Source organism: Trichechus manatus, unplaced genomic scaffold (genome assembly GCF_000243295.1).
Source record: "Trichechus manatus latirostris isolate Lorelei unplaced genomic scaffold, TriManLat1.0 scaffold00131, whole genome shotgun sequence".
NCBI classification, from domain to species: domain Eukaryota; kingdom Metazoa; phylum Chordata; class Mammalia; order Sirenia; family Trichechidae; genus Trichechus; species Trichechus manatus.
This window is the reverse complement of record NW_004444067.1, coordinates 7,063,742-7,079,769: the sequence shown is the minus strand read 5'-3', so window position 1 is coordinate 7,079,769 and position 16,028 is coordinate 7,063,742. Positions and strand designations below refer to the sequence as shown.

The window sequence follows — 16,028 nt, the reverse complement described above, 5'->3', positions numbered from 1 at the left end:
GGGCGGGGTTGGCTGGAGGGGGCGGAGCCTTATATGAGGTGGCCTGAGTGGGGCGGGGCCAGAGGCGGAGATGAGCTGACCCGGAGGGGGCGGAAGGTCCTCCCAGGCTATCTCCAGCCGCAAACTTGCCCTGCATCCTGCATCGGCAGGCCGGAATGGTTTGCCTTGTCGCACCCCAAAGCTCCGAGAGCATCTGGCGTGTGGCATATGTATCCAAGCGCCGGGACTGCCCTTAGAAGACGAATAGCAACGTTAGAGGCGATGCCATTTCAACTTGTGCACCGTAATGCCAAACTCTCTGCCAGAAAGGTTGTACCAAAACCTAAGAAATAGCCCATAAGTCCATCAGACACGAAAAGTTCGGTAATGATGGTGCATCCATTCTATGGAATAACAACACCCAGCCGTTAGCCACAGAGTTAAATATATACATACGTATGCTGAAAAGTAGAGTCCTCCAAGGCTTATAATTCAAGTGAAAGAAGAATGCAGAACAATGTTTGTAATTTTGACAAAGCCAGGGGAGGGTGTATTTGACATCCACATGTATATATAACTTGTTACAGTGACAGCTAACCCATTACTAAGCATATATATGCCAGGCACTGTGCTTTAGGTACATTAACTCATTTATTCCTTACAATGATTTTGTGAGGTATGTGCTATTATATGCACATTTTACAGATGAGAAAATAAAGGACCACAGAGGTTAAGTAATGTGCTCAAAGTCACACAGCTAGGAAGAGAAAGAGCCAGGATTTTACCTCAGGCAGGAAACTTAACCGTGGTTGCTTTGGGAGAGGGAAGCAGGGATGGAAAGTCTGTCCTCTTCACTGTTAACTAGTTTAAACTGTGTTCTTTAATGTGCAAACATTGCTTTTTCAAATACGTAATTCTAAACAGTCCACATCACCCCTAGCCTTCAGTCATAGTTCTGGAGCATGGCACCAGCCTGCTAAGAACACGCAGGCTCTCCGGCCGGGTCCCTCCCCACCGCATGCGCAGGAGCTGCGGCTGCTCTGGGCGGAACCGCACCCAGCTCCTCCCAGAAGCCCTTCACCTGCACCCAGAGTCCACCCGACAGGCCCCAGGGCACACAGACTCCCTCCCCGGGACTGGGCGCTAGGAGCTTTACAGCTGGAGGCACGAGAGGACTCTTGGCCCCCCACCCTTGTTTTCCAAATGAAGAGACGTGCCTGGTGCCACGTGGCCAGCCATAGCATTCATTCACGTGTTCATTGATTCCCTCATTCATTCAGTGAGTACTTACCAAGCGCCTGCTGCACACAGACACTGTAAGCTAAGCAGCGCAGCGGAGTGGCCAGGGTGCCAACCAGAGAATCCCTGCCTTCAGGAGGCATCTAGTTCAGTGGGTGGGCGTGGGGTAGGGGAGCAAAGTGGGCAGTCACTGCACAAAAGATCTTAAAACAGCAACTGAAGAAAGAGCTGAGAAGGAGAGGTCAGTAAGAAGTGAGGGTAGCGCAGTAAGGGTGGAGATTGCTAGAGGGAGTTTGCAGGAGACTAGCCCAGCCCATCCTGGGCAGGGAGGCCAAGCTAAGGAGCTCTTCACCCTAAACTCTAGGAGGGGCCAGGGGATGGCAAGATGGGATTTGCATCTTGAAAAGGTCACTAGTAGGCTGAAGGAGAAGAGATAGGAGGCATGGGTTCACCTGATACTTGGGCCCAGTTTATTTATCCTTCCCTCCACTCCCGTTGTTCCTAACATAATTAATACCTGCTACATGCCAGGCAACATTCTAAGTGCTTTTTAGGAAGTATCTCTTATGCCCACAACAACCCTGGGAGGTGGGTTCCTGTTATCACTCTCATTTAAGGAGGAAACTGGAACAAGAGAAGTTTAACTGACTGACCCAAGGTTAACACAGCCAAGAAGAAGCAGCTCTAGGATTGAAACCATGCAGTCTGGCTCCAGTGTCTGCAATGTAAACACCACACTCTTTGTCGTCCTGGGCCTCCATACCTTCTGAGGGCAGGGACTGAGTCTTGCTCATCTCTGTATCTCCAGGGATCAGCCTGAGGCCCAGAGCGCGGTAAACAGTGGAGAAGAGGTTGAATGAGGCCACCCTCAACACACATCACCTTTCATGGAGGTTCCACCCACCCACCCAGACAAGGCTCCAATGCCAAAAGAAATGGCAAATGGCTTTCATCTCCAAGGGACTGGTAGTGGCTGAGCCCTGGTGGCAGAATGGTTAAGAGCTCAGCTGCTAACAAAAAGATTGGCAGTTTGTATCCACCAGCTGCTCCTTGGAGACCATATGAGGGCAGTTCTACTCTGTCCTATAGGGTTGCTATAAGTTGGAATTGACTCGACGGCAACAGGGCCAGTGGCTACCCAGAAGCTTAGGCTGAGAAGTTGGAGGGTTCTGTGATCAGTTACTAATGGCTGCCATGGGCACGGACAGGGTGAGGAGTGGTGTCCATGCCTTACAACAGGAGGGCCACATTCTCGTAGTGCCCTGACTTGAATGGTGCCCAAGTATAATTTTCAAAAAGTGACAAACATAACTCTCATACAAAGCCTGTCTTTTCAAATAAAGTTTTATTGGAATCCAGCCATGCTCAGTCCCTTACTTATTGTCTTCTGTAAGGAGCTGATGGCACAGTGGTTAAAGCACTCGGCTGCTAATCCAAAGGTTGGCGGTTCAAACCCACCAGCCACACCGCTGGAGAAAGATGTGGCAGTCTGCTTCCATAAAGATTCACAACCTTGGAAACCCTGTGGGGCAGTTCTGCCCTGTCCTATAAGGACATTACAAGTTGGCTTCGACTCCACAGCAGTGGGTTTGGTTTGGTATAGCTGCTTTGGTGCTTCTCTGGGCCAGGTTAAGCAGTTGCTACAGAGTTGCAAAACCAAAACATTTACTATCTGGTCCTCTGCGGGCCAAGTTTCCTGATCCTTGCCCTAGATAATTAAGTAATCCTCAGTGGGTCAATTAAACAGTGTTCTGATAGGATGAAGAACATGCTACCCTCGTTATTTACAAGTTTTGGGCAATTTTCTTGAAACAGCAGTCATGGACACAAGACGCAACACCTGGGAGCCTTCCTCGATTCCTCTCAGAATCACCTCAACCCACCCTTCCATGGAGGGGGATTCACTTCTCAGAGGGGTTGAAGCTCTGCGGGCTGGGACATGGAGAAGGGCCCTCCTCCAACCCCGACCCCCTAACCCCATCACGTGCTGAGTGGTTGACACTGCCTGAGTCCCCCTCCCGGCACCTCTTCTCACTAGCTCAGGGGCCTTTGCGTCTCTGTTATAAAAAGAAAAACAGACCCTTTGACACCCAGTCGCTTTTGACTCATAGCAACTCTGTGGGACAGAGTAGAACTGCCCCACAGGGTCTCCTACGCTGTAATTTTTATGGAAGATTGAAAACCCTGTGGAGCACAGTTCTGCTCTGGCACACGTGGGGTCACCATGAGTTGGGGTCAACTCTAAGACAACTGGTAGGGGACTTCAGGCAAAGCACCTCAGAGCAAAGGTCAAATCTCAGGGGCTTGAGCCATTCTGTTTATGAAACAAATGGAGGGGAGGATGAGAATGGGGCCACTTGCCGCAGCCAGTGGGATCTCCAAGCCCCACCCTCACAAAGCTCTCCCTAGCCGGAGGGGCTGGACAGTGTTGTGGGCCCCGGGCTGGCAGGCCCAGCCCTCCCCATCCCCAGCCCAGAGGGAAAGGCTGCACCTGCGCCCCCGAGGCAGTTTTTACGACACTAAACACACTTGCCGGACAACCCGGTCGTCTTACCCCAGGTAGGATTACACAAAGGCCTGCAGGAGGAGCGTGCCTAACAGCTTAATTCATGACAGCCAAAGCTGCACACAGCCGCAGTATCCAGCAACAGGCCACGAGAAACCCACTGCGCTCCACCCACTCCCTGAATATGACTCAGTAATGGGACTCCCTGGGTGGCACAAAGAGTTAGCAGAAAAGTTGGCAGTTCAAACTCACCCAGAGGGGCCTTGGAAGAAAGGCCTGGCAATCTGCTTCCGAAAAATCAGCCTTGGAAAACCCTACAGAGTAGAGTTCTACTCTGACGTGCATGTGGGCGCCGTGAGTCGGAGTCGGCTGGACAGCACCTGGGGCTGGAGCTCAGCAATGAGAAGGATGAGCTCCTGGGCCACAGTGTGGAGGGGCTCAGACCTTGCTCAGTGAAAGAAAACCCATTGCCATCGAGTCAACTGCAACTCACAGCCACCCTCCAGGACAGAGTGGAACTACCCCATAGGGTTTCCAAGGAGTGGCTGGTGGATTCGAACTGCTGACCTCGTGGTTGGTAGCCGAGCTCTTAACCACTGCACCACCAGGGCTCCTCAGTGACAGAAGGCAGACAGAAAAGACCACAAACTGTATGATTCCGCGATGTGAGCGTCCAGAAAATGCAAAGAAATCACGCGCATCAGGAATCAGGTCAGTGCTTGCCTGGGGAGAGAGACTGACTGGGTGTCAGGAGGACAGAACTTTTTGGGGTGGTGGAAAGGTTCTGTGTTGACTGGGGTAGTGGACACACAGTGTATTCTTCCATGTGTGCGTTTTGTTCATGTCAGTTATCCCTCAGTGAAGTCCACCTTGGAAAGAAGAAGAATGGAGTGCTGATACACGCGAGAACACGCGTGAGCTTTGAAGACATTATGCTGAGAAAGAAGCCACTCACAAGAGGTCCGATACCGTTTGATGCCACTTCTTTGAAATGTCCTGAGTAGACAGACAGCATCTTCCCGCCCAGGCCAGAGTCCCAAGGCCAAGCTCCCACTCTGAGGCCCGACCTCGCCCCCTGGGGGCCCTGGGTGAGTCTCCTCATCTCTGGGCCTCAGTTTCCCTCTCCGTAAAACAGACAAGGTCAGTCACGCCTCCTTTCCGCGGCTGTGGGAGACAGCGTTGTGACTGGCCCGAATGTCACTGACCTGTACTTTTTAAAATGGCTAATCGTACATTACGTGAATCTCACCTCAATTTTTAAAAGAAGAAGGAGAGACCCAGGGGGCAGGGGGGCTTAGGAAGCTCTTTTCAAAGTTGCTTTTACTGATGCTGTTGCCTCTGTGGGTGGGAGTCCCTGGGCAACCCGGAATCGAGGAAGGACGCTCAGCGGGTACCTCCCGTCTGTGCCCAGGACTGCCACATCTGAGGGGTGGGGACTGGCAGAGGGGTGGCTGGTGTGGCCCTCAGAGGGACAGCTGGTGCTAGTGCTCAGTCGAAGGCTCAGGAAGCAGGCCCTGCAGGATGCCTTGAGGGGCTCGAAGGGCTTGGATAATGGGAAGGAGATGGGCTGGGACCCCACGCCTTCATCCAGCGTCTTTCCTACCCTGGCGGGCTCCAGACCGTGAACCTCCGTCTGCTCCTGAGTGAGTGCCACGCTGGCCAGAAGCCCGCAGCTTCCCCAACCGGTTCCTGGAAAAGTAATTAGCGAGTGTCCTGCGGCCTCTGCCGCCCGACAGTGATGCTGCCTGATACAGGCGAGGCGGGCCCAGAGGATGGGACAGAGTAATGCGCCCTGCAGGACGTGCTGGAGGCATGAAGGACAGTGACGGCAGGCAGACCCTGCTGGCATCCCTGAGTCAGCACAGGGTCCCAGCTCTCCGACTCCTTGCACTCCCTCTCCCTCACTGAGTGGCTCCGCCAGCCAAGGCCAAACGCCAGCTGATGCTGCCCCGCCCACCTCCCCACCACATCCAGCTCCACCGCCAAGCTGCTTCCTCTCCCTCCCCGCAAGTCCATACCCATGGCCACCCGCTGGTCCACGCCACCAGCCTGTCTTGGCTGGACCACCCCAGGAGCTCCTAACGGCCTTGCTGCCTCCACACTGCCTCCCATATCAGCCATGCCCCACTGGCCCAGCTCATCCTCACGGCAGCCACAGGGCCTTTGCATCGACTGACTTTCTGTCAATATGCCAATTTCAGCTACAGCACCAGCTCCTCAGAGAGCCTTTCATCTCAAGAAGCCCCCTCCCCCTTGTCACTCTCTAATGACAGGGTCCCTGGACCCAGCATAGAAATCAGGGTGTCTGTGAAGTTGCATGGGAGAACAGCTACAGCAAGGCCTGGCTTACGGCCCAGGCTCTGGCACCTGCTCTCCTCAAGGGCATTCTAGACGCTGTGCAGACAGCATCGTCCCACCTGGACCGGAGTCCAAAGGCCAGGCCCCTACTCTGAAACTAGGCTTCACCCTCAAGGGGCCTTGGGCGAGTCTCCTCGTCTCTGGGCCTCAGTTTCCCCCTCTGTAAAATAGACAAGGTAAGTAACACCTCCTTCTCGGGGCTGCGGCAGTGAGCACAGGGGAAGCTTCTAGACCTGGGTGTGATTTTAGGCCTGCGCTTCAGGAATGTGGGAGGTTCTCAGAGGCCCCCCAGGCACACGTGAAGAACAGCTGGTGCTTGGGAGAGCGCTGCTGGCGGGGGCGACCCTCTGTCCCAGGTTAGATGTTCCAGAAAGGCCAGTCTCACATTTAGACTTTCGACACTGACTCCAGATAAGGTTATGCCCACGGACAAACAGACACAGGGACAGAAGGGAGAAAAAAAAGCAAAACCAGTAGCCGTCGAGCAGATTCCGATTCATAGCGACCCTACAGGACAGGGTAGAACTGCCCCATAGGGTGTCCAAGGAGCGGCTGGTAGATTGGAGCTGCTGACCTTTTGGTTAGCAGGTGAGCGTTTAACCACTGCGCTACCAGGGCTCCAATCTGATTGTCGTTTGTGGACTTCCAACCTCGACCTCAATCGCGCCCCGACTCACTGCTGCAGCTATAGCGCCGGCACGATGTCTGCGTAGAGTGATTTGGCAATTCTGTCCACACAAGCAGAGCCCTCTTACCCCTCTATGTATGTGTCCTGTGGCTGCAGACTCCCAGGGTCGAGAAGTGTACGCATGGGGATGTTAATCACAGGGCGGTTGTGGCAACGTGAGCTTGTCGATGGCGTAGTAAGTCCGTTTTCAGGGAACTGATGAAATGAATAATGGTACATCTGTCTGATGGGGTACGATGCCACTGTTGGAGAGAAGGCAGCTCTTTACATACTTACCTGGAAAGAGCTCGAAGACATATTGCTAAATTTAAAAAAATAAGGTGCAGAAGAGCGTATGTTCCCATAAGTGGGGGAAAAAAAAAAGAAAAATATACATTTGCATATATGGGGAACCGCATAGTCAATCTTGGGAAGGAAACAGAAAAACGACTAACAGTGGTTCCCTCTGAGACTGGGGAGGGGCAGAAGTCTCACCGTGCACCCTTTTGTACCATTTGCTTCTGCTGCTGACTCAGTGAGCTTAGGTTCTGGCTACAAGTGACCAGAAATTCCAAGAATCAGTGGACTAAATCATTCATTTCTTCCTCATGTAAAAGTAACCACGCCAGGGCCGGTGTGGAAACCCCAGGTCATCAAGAAGCTAGAATCCTGTTTTGCTACTCCACCACCCTTAACGTACAGCTTTTACCTCATTGCCCATGCTGGCTGTGGCAGCGCCAACCATCACGTCTACATTCCAGCTGAGGGAGGGAGGATAACCCTCTCTTTAGGGACACCTCCCTGAAGCTGCACATCACTCATACCCCAGAATTTTGTCATGTCTCAGCTACAAGGGGCTGGGAAGTGTAGTCTTTTTTCTGAGTAGTAAAACCCAGGGAGGGAAGAAGAGGAGAATGGATATCGGGGAGCAGCTTTCAAAAACCAGCCAATGAAAAGCCCATGGATTACAATGGTCCAACCACGAACCCACCCTGGCGATGCTGCAGGACTGGGCAGCTTTCATTCCGCTGTGCATGGGGTCCCCAACTCAACGGCAGCTATAACAACAACAATGCAATACTCGACATGGCCAAAAATGACCGGCACCTGGGCCCCTGAGCAAGAATGACACAGAGCAGAGCCCCCAGCCAACCCTGTGATGGCCACGTAGCAGGAGCAAGGGATAAACCGGGACTGTGTTGAGTCATTGAGGTATTTGGAGACGCTTGTTACTGCTACAGAACAAGCTCATCCTGATGGATTCAGTCAGGAAATCATGGGGTTGTCACAAGGACCAAGTGAGATGACAGTCTGGAGGGCTTAGAACAGAGCCCAGAGCAGAACAAGTGCTTGACCCGTGAGTCATAGACTCAGGCAGCTGCTCCACCACAGCGCACATGCACGTATTTGTTCATTCACTCATCCATTCATTCATTCCACTGTTACGTGATCTGGCTCCTGTACACGTCTCTGACTTCACTTCTAACTATTCTTCCATTGCTCACTCACTCCGCCCACACTGGCCCTGAACATGTCAGGTTTGCTCCTCACTGCTGCTGGGCACACTCTCCCCCTACAACTCTGCATGGCTCTTTTGTGTCCATCAGGATTCAGCCCAGATGCCCCCTCCTCGTGGGGCAAAGCCACTCACCGCCCCCACACAGCCAGCTGATCTTCATCATTTCACCCCGTTTTACTTTGTTAAAAGTGCTGATCACATTAAGTCATCAGAAAGAGTAGGGGGCTGTTGTAGATGAAAAGAGATTTATAAATGTAGTGAATGGTTGTGGATCGAGCCCCTGTTTGAACAAATCCACTGTAAAGACGTTTTGGGGGCACAAGTGGGCAAATCTGAATATGGAACAGGTATGAAAGACATTAAGGAATTATTGTTCATTTTTCAAAATGTGACAGTGATATTGTCGTTAGGTAAGATAATGTCCTTATTTTCAGAGAGGTAGACCAAGCATTTAGGAGTGATGTCACGAGGTCTGCATTCTACGTTAAAATTACTTCCACAAAAACAAAAATCAAGGAAGCCGTATGGGAAAATGTCAACAATGATTAAATGCACACACGCGTATGACTACTTGTTAGACTATTTTCTGTGCTTGAAAAACGCTCCTGGAAAAACTACACGCAGTCAAGTGCACTAACCTTTAGCTTTCAGCTCGCTGAATTTTTACAACATGTACACGTGTTTACACACCGCCCAGCTCAAGATGTAGGGCATTTCCAGACCCCAGAGAACCCCTCGTGTCCCCCCCAGCCCCAGCCCGTCACTCCCCACAAGGAGCCACTACCCGGAACCCTCTCCCATAGAGTGGTTTTGCCTGTTCTCAAACTTCGCAGAAATGGAATCACGCAGTGTGTTCTCCTTTGTATCTGGCTTCTTTTCATGCAGCGTTGCCTCTGTGAGGTTCACCCGTCAGATGTTTTCATTGCAAAATACTCTTAACACCTAGACACATACACCGAGACATTATGTTCTCCAGCTTTGCTTGTTCGTGGACTTTATAAAAATGGACTCGTAATGTGGAAAAACTTGTGTTTCCTTGGAAAACTATGCTTCTGCAACAGACATCAGGAGCTGAGCGTGGGGGTGGCTATCAGATCCCCTTCATTGTCTTTGAACTATTTTACTAAGCGATAAGCAGGTTATAGACCTGTAACTTCTTATCTTATCTGATAGAGGTTCAATTATCTTCCCTTCCACCCTTGGGAAAAACGATTTTTCTCCATCATTCACTCCATTTCCCTTACCTATAAAGATGTCTGTTCTTCCTCCTTGTTTGTTCCGAAAAATATTTTATTGTGTTTTTGGTGAAAGTTTACACAGCAAATTAGGTTCCTGTTTGACAGGTGTCTGTTTTTTTGAACCAAGATAACCTGTACCTGAGCCTCTCCTGGATTAACCAGAAAACAAAATCTTTAACCTCTCCTCATCTTTATATCTGTGTGAGGGTCACGATTCTATCTTTTTGGATAATCGTTTTTTAAAAAACTTCTTTTTGTGGTAAAAATATGTTACAAAACATCTGCCGATTCAGTCATTTTTACATGTATAATCCAGCGGCATTGATTGCATTCTTCATGTTGGGCAACCATTATCACTGTTTGGATAATCTTGTATCAACGTCCTCTGAGACCCACCAGCGGGGCCTGTCTGTACTGGCACCTCTGGGGGACAAATGGGGGGGCAAGGGTCGCCCAACAGCCTCAGGCTGGCCGTCTCCAGTTTGTCATTTGTCACTTCAGATTGACAGCGTCTCAGGAGGATTCGGGGAAAAAACAAAACAACGATGTAATGCATCGGACACATGTGCCGCAAAAGACCTCTTTAAAATGATGAAAAGCAAAGATGTCACTCTGAGGACGAAGGTGCACTTGACCCAAGCCATGGTATTTTCAGTCGCCTCACAGGCATGGAAAGGCATCTGGTGTTTGGCGGCATGCTGGAGGGAGCCTGGAAGGCCAGCTGCCTGTTGCCACGTTGGAGGGAAATCTGCCCATTGGACAGTGTTTGGTCTCCAGTACGGCCCCTTCCGAAGGGATGGTCACATGTGACCCCACCGTATCCCTTGTCCCCCTCCAGCCACCTGTCTCCCCCACCTCCAGATGCCCAGGCCCAGAGCTGCCCCTCCCCCTGCCTCCCCCTACCCTCCAGCGGGTGCACCTGGACCCTGGAGCTGGGACCTGGCTGGAATCCTAGCTCCTCCCGTTGTAGCCGTGTGACCTTGAACTTGAGGACGTGCTGAGTTTGCTCCAACCTTAAGATCTTTGCTCCCTCTGCCAGGGCGCTCTCCCCCAGACCCCCCACGGCAGCTCCTTCATCATGCAGCTCTCGGCTCAACGTCACCTCCTCCAGGAAGCCTTCCCTGACCACCGTCTAACATGACCTCATCCCCTCCTCTAAAGGTCTTATTTATGGCTCTCTTCTGGCCCTACAATGCAAGCTTCATGACCATCTGCTCACCCCTCAGGGTCCCTGAGACCACAGAAAAAGCCCATGGTGCTCCCGGAACCTGCTCTGGGGCAGCTAACGGGTTGCGGCGGGGGTCCCAGAGCCCAGGCCCCTCAAGTATCACTTAACACTGGTTCCGTTTACAAAGCACTTCCCAGCATCCGCCCGGATGGATTTTTACCACACTGTACGGTTGAGCTTAGTAACAATTCCGTGCTCCAGCAAATCAAGAGAACGCCAGTGGACGGGCCTGTTCATCTTCTATGGACTGGGACCCCGATGAAGGTAAGACGTCCTGATTTCCTGTGGACAAAGTGCATCCCAGACTCAGAAAAACAGTGATCAAGACAGCGAATCCCGCGCCGCACCTGCTGTGTGAAGGGAGGGTTCGAACGCCCAAGTGCATGTGCTCATCTGACCCACCGCCTGGGTCAGTCCTGTTAGCCCCGATGTAAGCCAGAAGCACTTGAGAGGTTAAGCCACATCTCAGGTCGCACCGCTGAGGACTACAAGAGGCAGAGCTGAGAGCCCTCGTCCCCAGGCTGTTTGGCAGGTGGCAGGACAGCCCAGGAAGGGGAGGTGGCCTGCTGGCACCACGCAGCAGCTCACGACAGCTCCAGGGCAGAGGGCCCAGAGCCCAGGAGAGGGGGTGCTGGAGGTCTGAGCTGGGGACCATCCGGAAACGGAGGCCTCACTGACCTGGGCTGCTCCAAGACAGGAGCTGATTGCAACAGCGTCTGCAATGAGATGGCCTGGAGTCCCCCCTGGTTCTACCGGCCTTCCAGGTGACACTACCTGCCCTCACATACCCCTCGGGCACCACACTGGGTACAGGGCCTCCTCTGGCCCCTGTGCTCCAGTAGTGACGTTCCCCACACCCTGCTCGCACCCCCATGGCCCTCCCCACGTTGGTATTTGTTTCTCTTCCCACATGTGCTGTGAAGTGAGTGCCTCCAACATGCAACACTGTGTCCTCTATCTTGGGCCAGCCAAATGCCAGGCAGCAAAGACGGTCCACTCTGTGGCCTTGGGGCACAGCCACAGACATGCATAAACAAACAGGCGTGGCAGGTGGAGAGTTCCTGCTTACCCAACAGGGACACGGATTACGGTGGGCCACCCCGACCTCCCTGTTTGGTCTATTCTGCCTCACACATGGGGTTTCTAGAACCCGCCTGTGCTCCTCGAACTTGTAACCCCTCGTGCCCAATATGGACACTCCCACCAGGTCTGCCTGTGACGGACAGAGAGGCAGTAGTTAAGTCAGGAGCTCTGGTGGCCTGCCGGGGTCTGTTCCCGCTTCCCAAGGGTTCTAACCCACAGTCAGGTTCAGAGCCCAGGGCAGGGCCCTCGTCCAGGCTTGTCTGGGGCAGCCAGGGTCACCCCACTGTCCCACGGATTGTCACTAGCACCTCCCATCACCCTCTGAGGTGTCCTGCTCAGGACAACAAATGGACCATCACCCTCCCCAGGCCAGGGTCTTGGGAATTCCAAGGCAGCCCATGAAGAAGGCCTTGACCAAACCTCAGGGCCCTGAGTCCACCCAGAGTGTCTCTGTGTTCAATTATTCACTCAACATACCGTTGTAGGTGCTGGGCCCCCAGCCTTGAGCCAAACACCACATCTTCATCCTGGGAAATGTCTCCTCTAGCAGAGGAGAAGAGGGCCAACCAGACAAGTGCAGGGTGGGCAGTGGGTGCTGGGGTCAGCCAGCCCAGCCTTGGTAGACTCGAGGGAGGGCAGGGGCTGCGGGGCCAGCAAGGGGGTGGTGCAAAGAGGCCCAGAGAGAGATTCAGCCCCGGTCCCCCTGCCATGCAGGTGCTGTGCAGCCAGGTGTTCTGGCCCACCCTCGCTGTGCCTCAGTAAGATGAGAGCTAGAGCAGTGTGTCCTGGCCGGTGAGGTCACGTAGATGTGCTTTGCAAACGCACCTGGGTGTGTGTGCTCCACACCCACGAACACAGGGATCTTCCTATCTTCCTGTACACGCCCAAGGGTGAGTCATGCTGAGGTTAGCAAGCACCAGGACCTCCAGGCTGGCCCCAGCGCCCCCCCTGCCCCTCGCTGGTGTGGCTCGAGTCAGGACTCACTGTGTGGCTGCCAGAGAGCGGCAAACCAAAAAAAAAAAAAAAACAAACACCAAACCCACTACCATACAGTTGATTCCAACGCATGGTGACCTCCTGTGTGTCAGGTAAGTGTGCTCCGTAGGGTTTTCTTGGCTGAAATATTTATGGAAGCAAATTTCCAGGCCTTTCTTCCGTGGTGCCGCTGGGTGAGTTCAAACCACCAACCTGTTTGCACCACCCAGGGACCTAGAGCCAGCACAGCCCAGGTAGAAATAGAGGCTTCATCTGTAAACCTCAGCTGCCGTCGTCAGACACATAACGGTGAACACCCAGACCGTGTGCTAGGATCTCCCCGCGACGTTCCTGCCGAAGTCGCATCACCTGAATCTAACCACAGGCATATCAGGCACGCAACATAACCGCTTGGGACCGCACAGTGCCGACGTCAAAGGTCAAGGTCGTGAAAGTCCAGGGAAGACTGAGACCCAGACAGGACAGCGGAATGGAATGCATCATCCTGGGCCAGAGCCTCTCACTGAGAGGGTGCTGTTGGGACAAATGGCGGAACCGTCCCGCGCCCGAGCACTGAGTGTCTCAAGGTAGCCCTGTACCCTTCCAGCCATCGACCTTGGGAGACTGTCCTTGTCGGGAAGAAATACACAGAACTAAGGATTCCAGAAGGAGCCCCGGTGGTGCAGCGGTTAAATGCTTGGCTGCTAACTGAAAGGTTGACAGTTCAAACCCACCCAGTGGCTCTGAGGGAGAAAGACCTGGCGACCTGCTTCCGTAAAGATTACAGCCTACAAAACCCTAGGAGGCAGTTCTACTCTGTCCTATAGGGTCACCATGAGTGGGAATCGACTTGACAGCACACAACAAGTATTTGGGGGTGATGGGCTATCAGATTGTTCAATTTGCTGTCAATGATTCAGGTAGAAATAGGTTCCCTGTATTCTTCCAATTTTTTTGTAAATATGAGATTATTTTTAAAAATACTTTCGTACGTAAAGAGCCAGAGGGTCTGGCCAGTGCCTCCATGGGTGGATTCAGGCCCCTGGTTCACAGCCCTGGTGGAGCAGCTGCTCTAGCTGCTTGCTGTCGCGGTTCCTTTGTCCTCCATGGTGGACGCAGACTCACCGTGTAGACGGAGCTGGGCTGCGCAGGTGGTGGATGTTTATGCAAACACCATGTCTGCAGCTATCTTTCTTTACTTCTTCACAGGAGGTAAAACTGCTACAAAATTGTTACCGAGTTTCAGTTTTAAAACCACAGTAATGCTACCAACAACAGGTGGGTCCTGTGGGGGCTTCGTGGCCTGGGCACCTCGGGAACCTGGAAGGTGGCTCCCATCTGTACCTGGCTCCACCCCCACTGGGGGATGAGGGGACAACTGAGGGAAAGTGCTTGCTGCAGGCAGGACACAGGGAGTCCTCAACGGCCAGGAGGCGGCCTGTCCCCTCATGCTCCCGCTCCAGGGACCAGATGGTGGACAGATGGACACGGGAGGTGGCCTGGCCTGCCTCGGAGGGGTGAGCACAGGAGCTGGCTCGGCGCTCGCTCAGCCAATAGCAGCCACCAGCCCCCTGGCAGTTGCCCAGGGCCCTGTGGGGGAGTCTGGCCTCAGGACAGCCAGGGTCTGGGCCAGTCTCTGCCACCTGGGCGTCACGTACGTGAGATCAGCGACCTCGTGGGCTGTAGACAGCTCCTCCCTAATCTTCGACTTGGGAACTCTGCACCCTCCCTGGAGCTCAGGGGTGGGGCTGAGGCGCCGTCAACACCTCTGCACGCAGCGAAGGAACTCCAACGTCTCAGGGGTCTGCGAGCCCTGCCCCCCTCCCACCGCAGTGCCTGCGTGAGTGCTGGCAGCTCCATAGCCGCAACTGCTCTCCTTGGACCCTGAGAACCCCCGCTCTCCAGAAGCCCCAGCCACCCTCGATCACCCCACGTGTTCTGCCTCACTCATGAAATGCATCATTTCCTTGATGGTTACCCGTTGCTCACCGCAGCTACCGTCCCTTTCATCCTGAACCCTGTCTGTGGGTGGTGCAAATGGTTAATGCGCTCGCCTGCTACCGGAAGACTGGAAGTTCAAGTTCGCCAGAGGTATCTTGGAAGAAAGGCCTGGTGATCTACTTCCGAAAGGACACAGCCAATGGAAACCGTATGGCGCACAGTTCTACTCTGACACACACAGGCTTGCCATGAGTCGGGGTAGACGCCATGACAACTGGTTTTTGGTCTTAAACGACCCCCGCTTTGGTTGTAGGTATTAGAAGGCCCCTCTGCCCTGTGGAGATGTGATTAGTCTAAGCCAGAGGCTCTCCACCCAGGTGGTGCCCTCACCCCAGGACACTTAGGGTTGTTACCATGACAGCGAGGGCAGTTAGCCAGTGGGCCAATGAACATCAGAGGCCTCGTGATGCCAGGGATAGCCCTGCCAAAGGATCACCCCCAAAGTGAACGGTACCCCAGGAAGACATACGTAAAGCAGCCACGGCAGTTCCACCTCCTGGCTTGGATGGGGTGTGAGCACAGTGAGATCCAGATTGGCAGCCAGGGGAGAGTGGGGCTCCCAGGAGTGGTCGTCTTTGCAAATTAAGGAAAAAGGGCATCAGGGAATGATGCAACCCCAATTTCTGCCTCCCTGGTGTGAGGGCCAACAGTCATGGACCAGGAGGGCAGGCCTGGGCTGACCGGAGCAGAGATGGCTGGAGCCGGGGCCCTGAACTGGCCAGGCCGGACACTGCCTCGGCTTCCTGTGGGGCGAACGACCTCCCTGGTGCTCAGCAGCTTAGGCTGTGACGGCGCTGGCAGGCAGCAGGCTGAGTGACCCCCAGGAATGGAGGCCCCAGGAGCGGTGTCCGACAAGCAGTATGTGCTCAGGCAATGATTGTGAGGGAGGGTAAAGTGTATGGAACGAGTCGGATGCAGCTGCTTAGCCCAACCCTGGCCTCCAGGCTGGAGACTTGGTTTCCCGCTCTGGCCTCACCTCTCCCATCTGTGAAATGGGTCTAAGAACCCCACAGGGCAGCGGACTGAAGGAGACGCTGGACGAGAAGGTGCTGATGAACGCAGGCCTTTCCGGAAGCCCCCGCTGCCCGCAGCCCAGGGGGTCTGGGGTGGAGCCTCTGGAGGCCCTGAAGGACACCTGCCGCTGTGTCCGAGTGCACCACAGAGCTGAGGCACGAGCCTGTACGAAGCAGGAGGTCGTGTTTCTGTGAAATGTGTCACAAGGGGAGATGACTGTG

At 53.7% G+C, this 16,028-nt stretch overlaps 1 protein-coding gene across 1 annotated transcript in view; it reads right to left on the bottom strand.

The window, feature by feature from the left end:
- Nucleotides 1–14,652, bottom strand: part of ULK1 (unc-51 like autophagy activating kinase 1) — a 35,680-nt gene extending 21,028 nt beyond the window's left edge. The window contains exons 1-6 of the mRNA XM_023739304.1: nucleotides 14,621–14,652; nucleotides 14,137–14,382; nucleotides 12,295–12,360; nucleotides 10,410–10,627; nucleotides 5,119–5,413; nucleotides 1,982–2,034 (exon numbers count right to left, since the gene is read on the bottom strand). Coding sequence (XP_023595072.1) covers nucleotides 1,982–2,034; nucleotides 5,119–5,413; nucleotides 10,410–10,627; nucleotides 12,295–12,360; nucleotides 14,137–14,382; nucleotides 14,621–14,652 — 910 coding nt within the window. The remainder of the gene's footprint in view (nucleotides 1–1,981; nucleotides 2,035–5,118; nucleotides 5,414–10,409; nucleotides 10,628–12,294; nucleotides 12,361–14,136; nucleotides 14,383–14,620) is intronic.
- Between the last annotated feature and the right edge of the window lie 1,376 nt (nucleotides 14,653–16,028).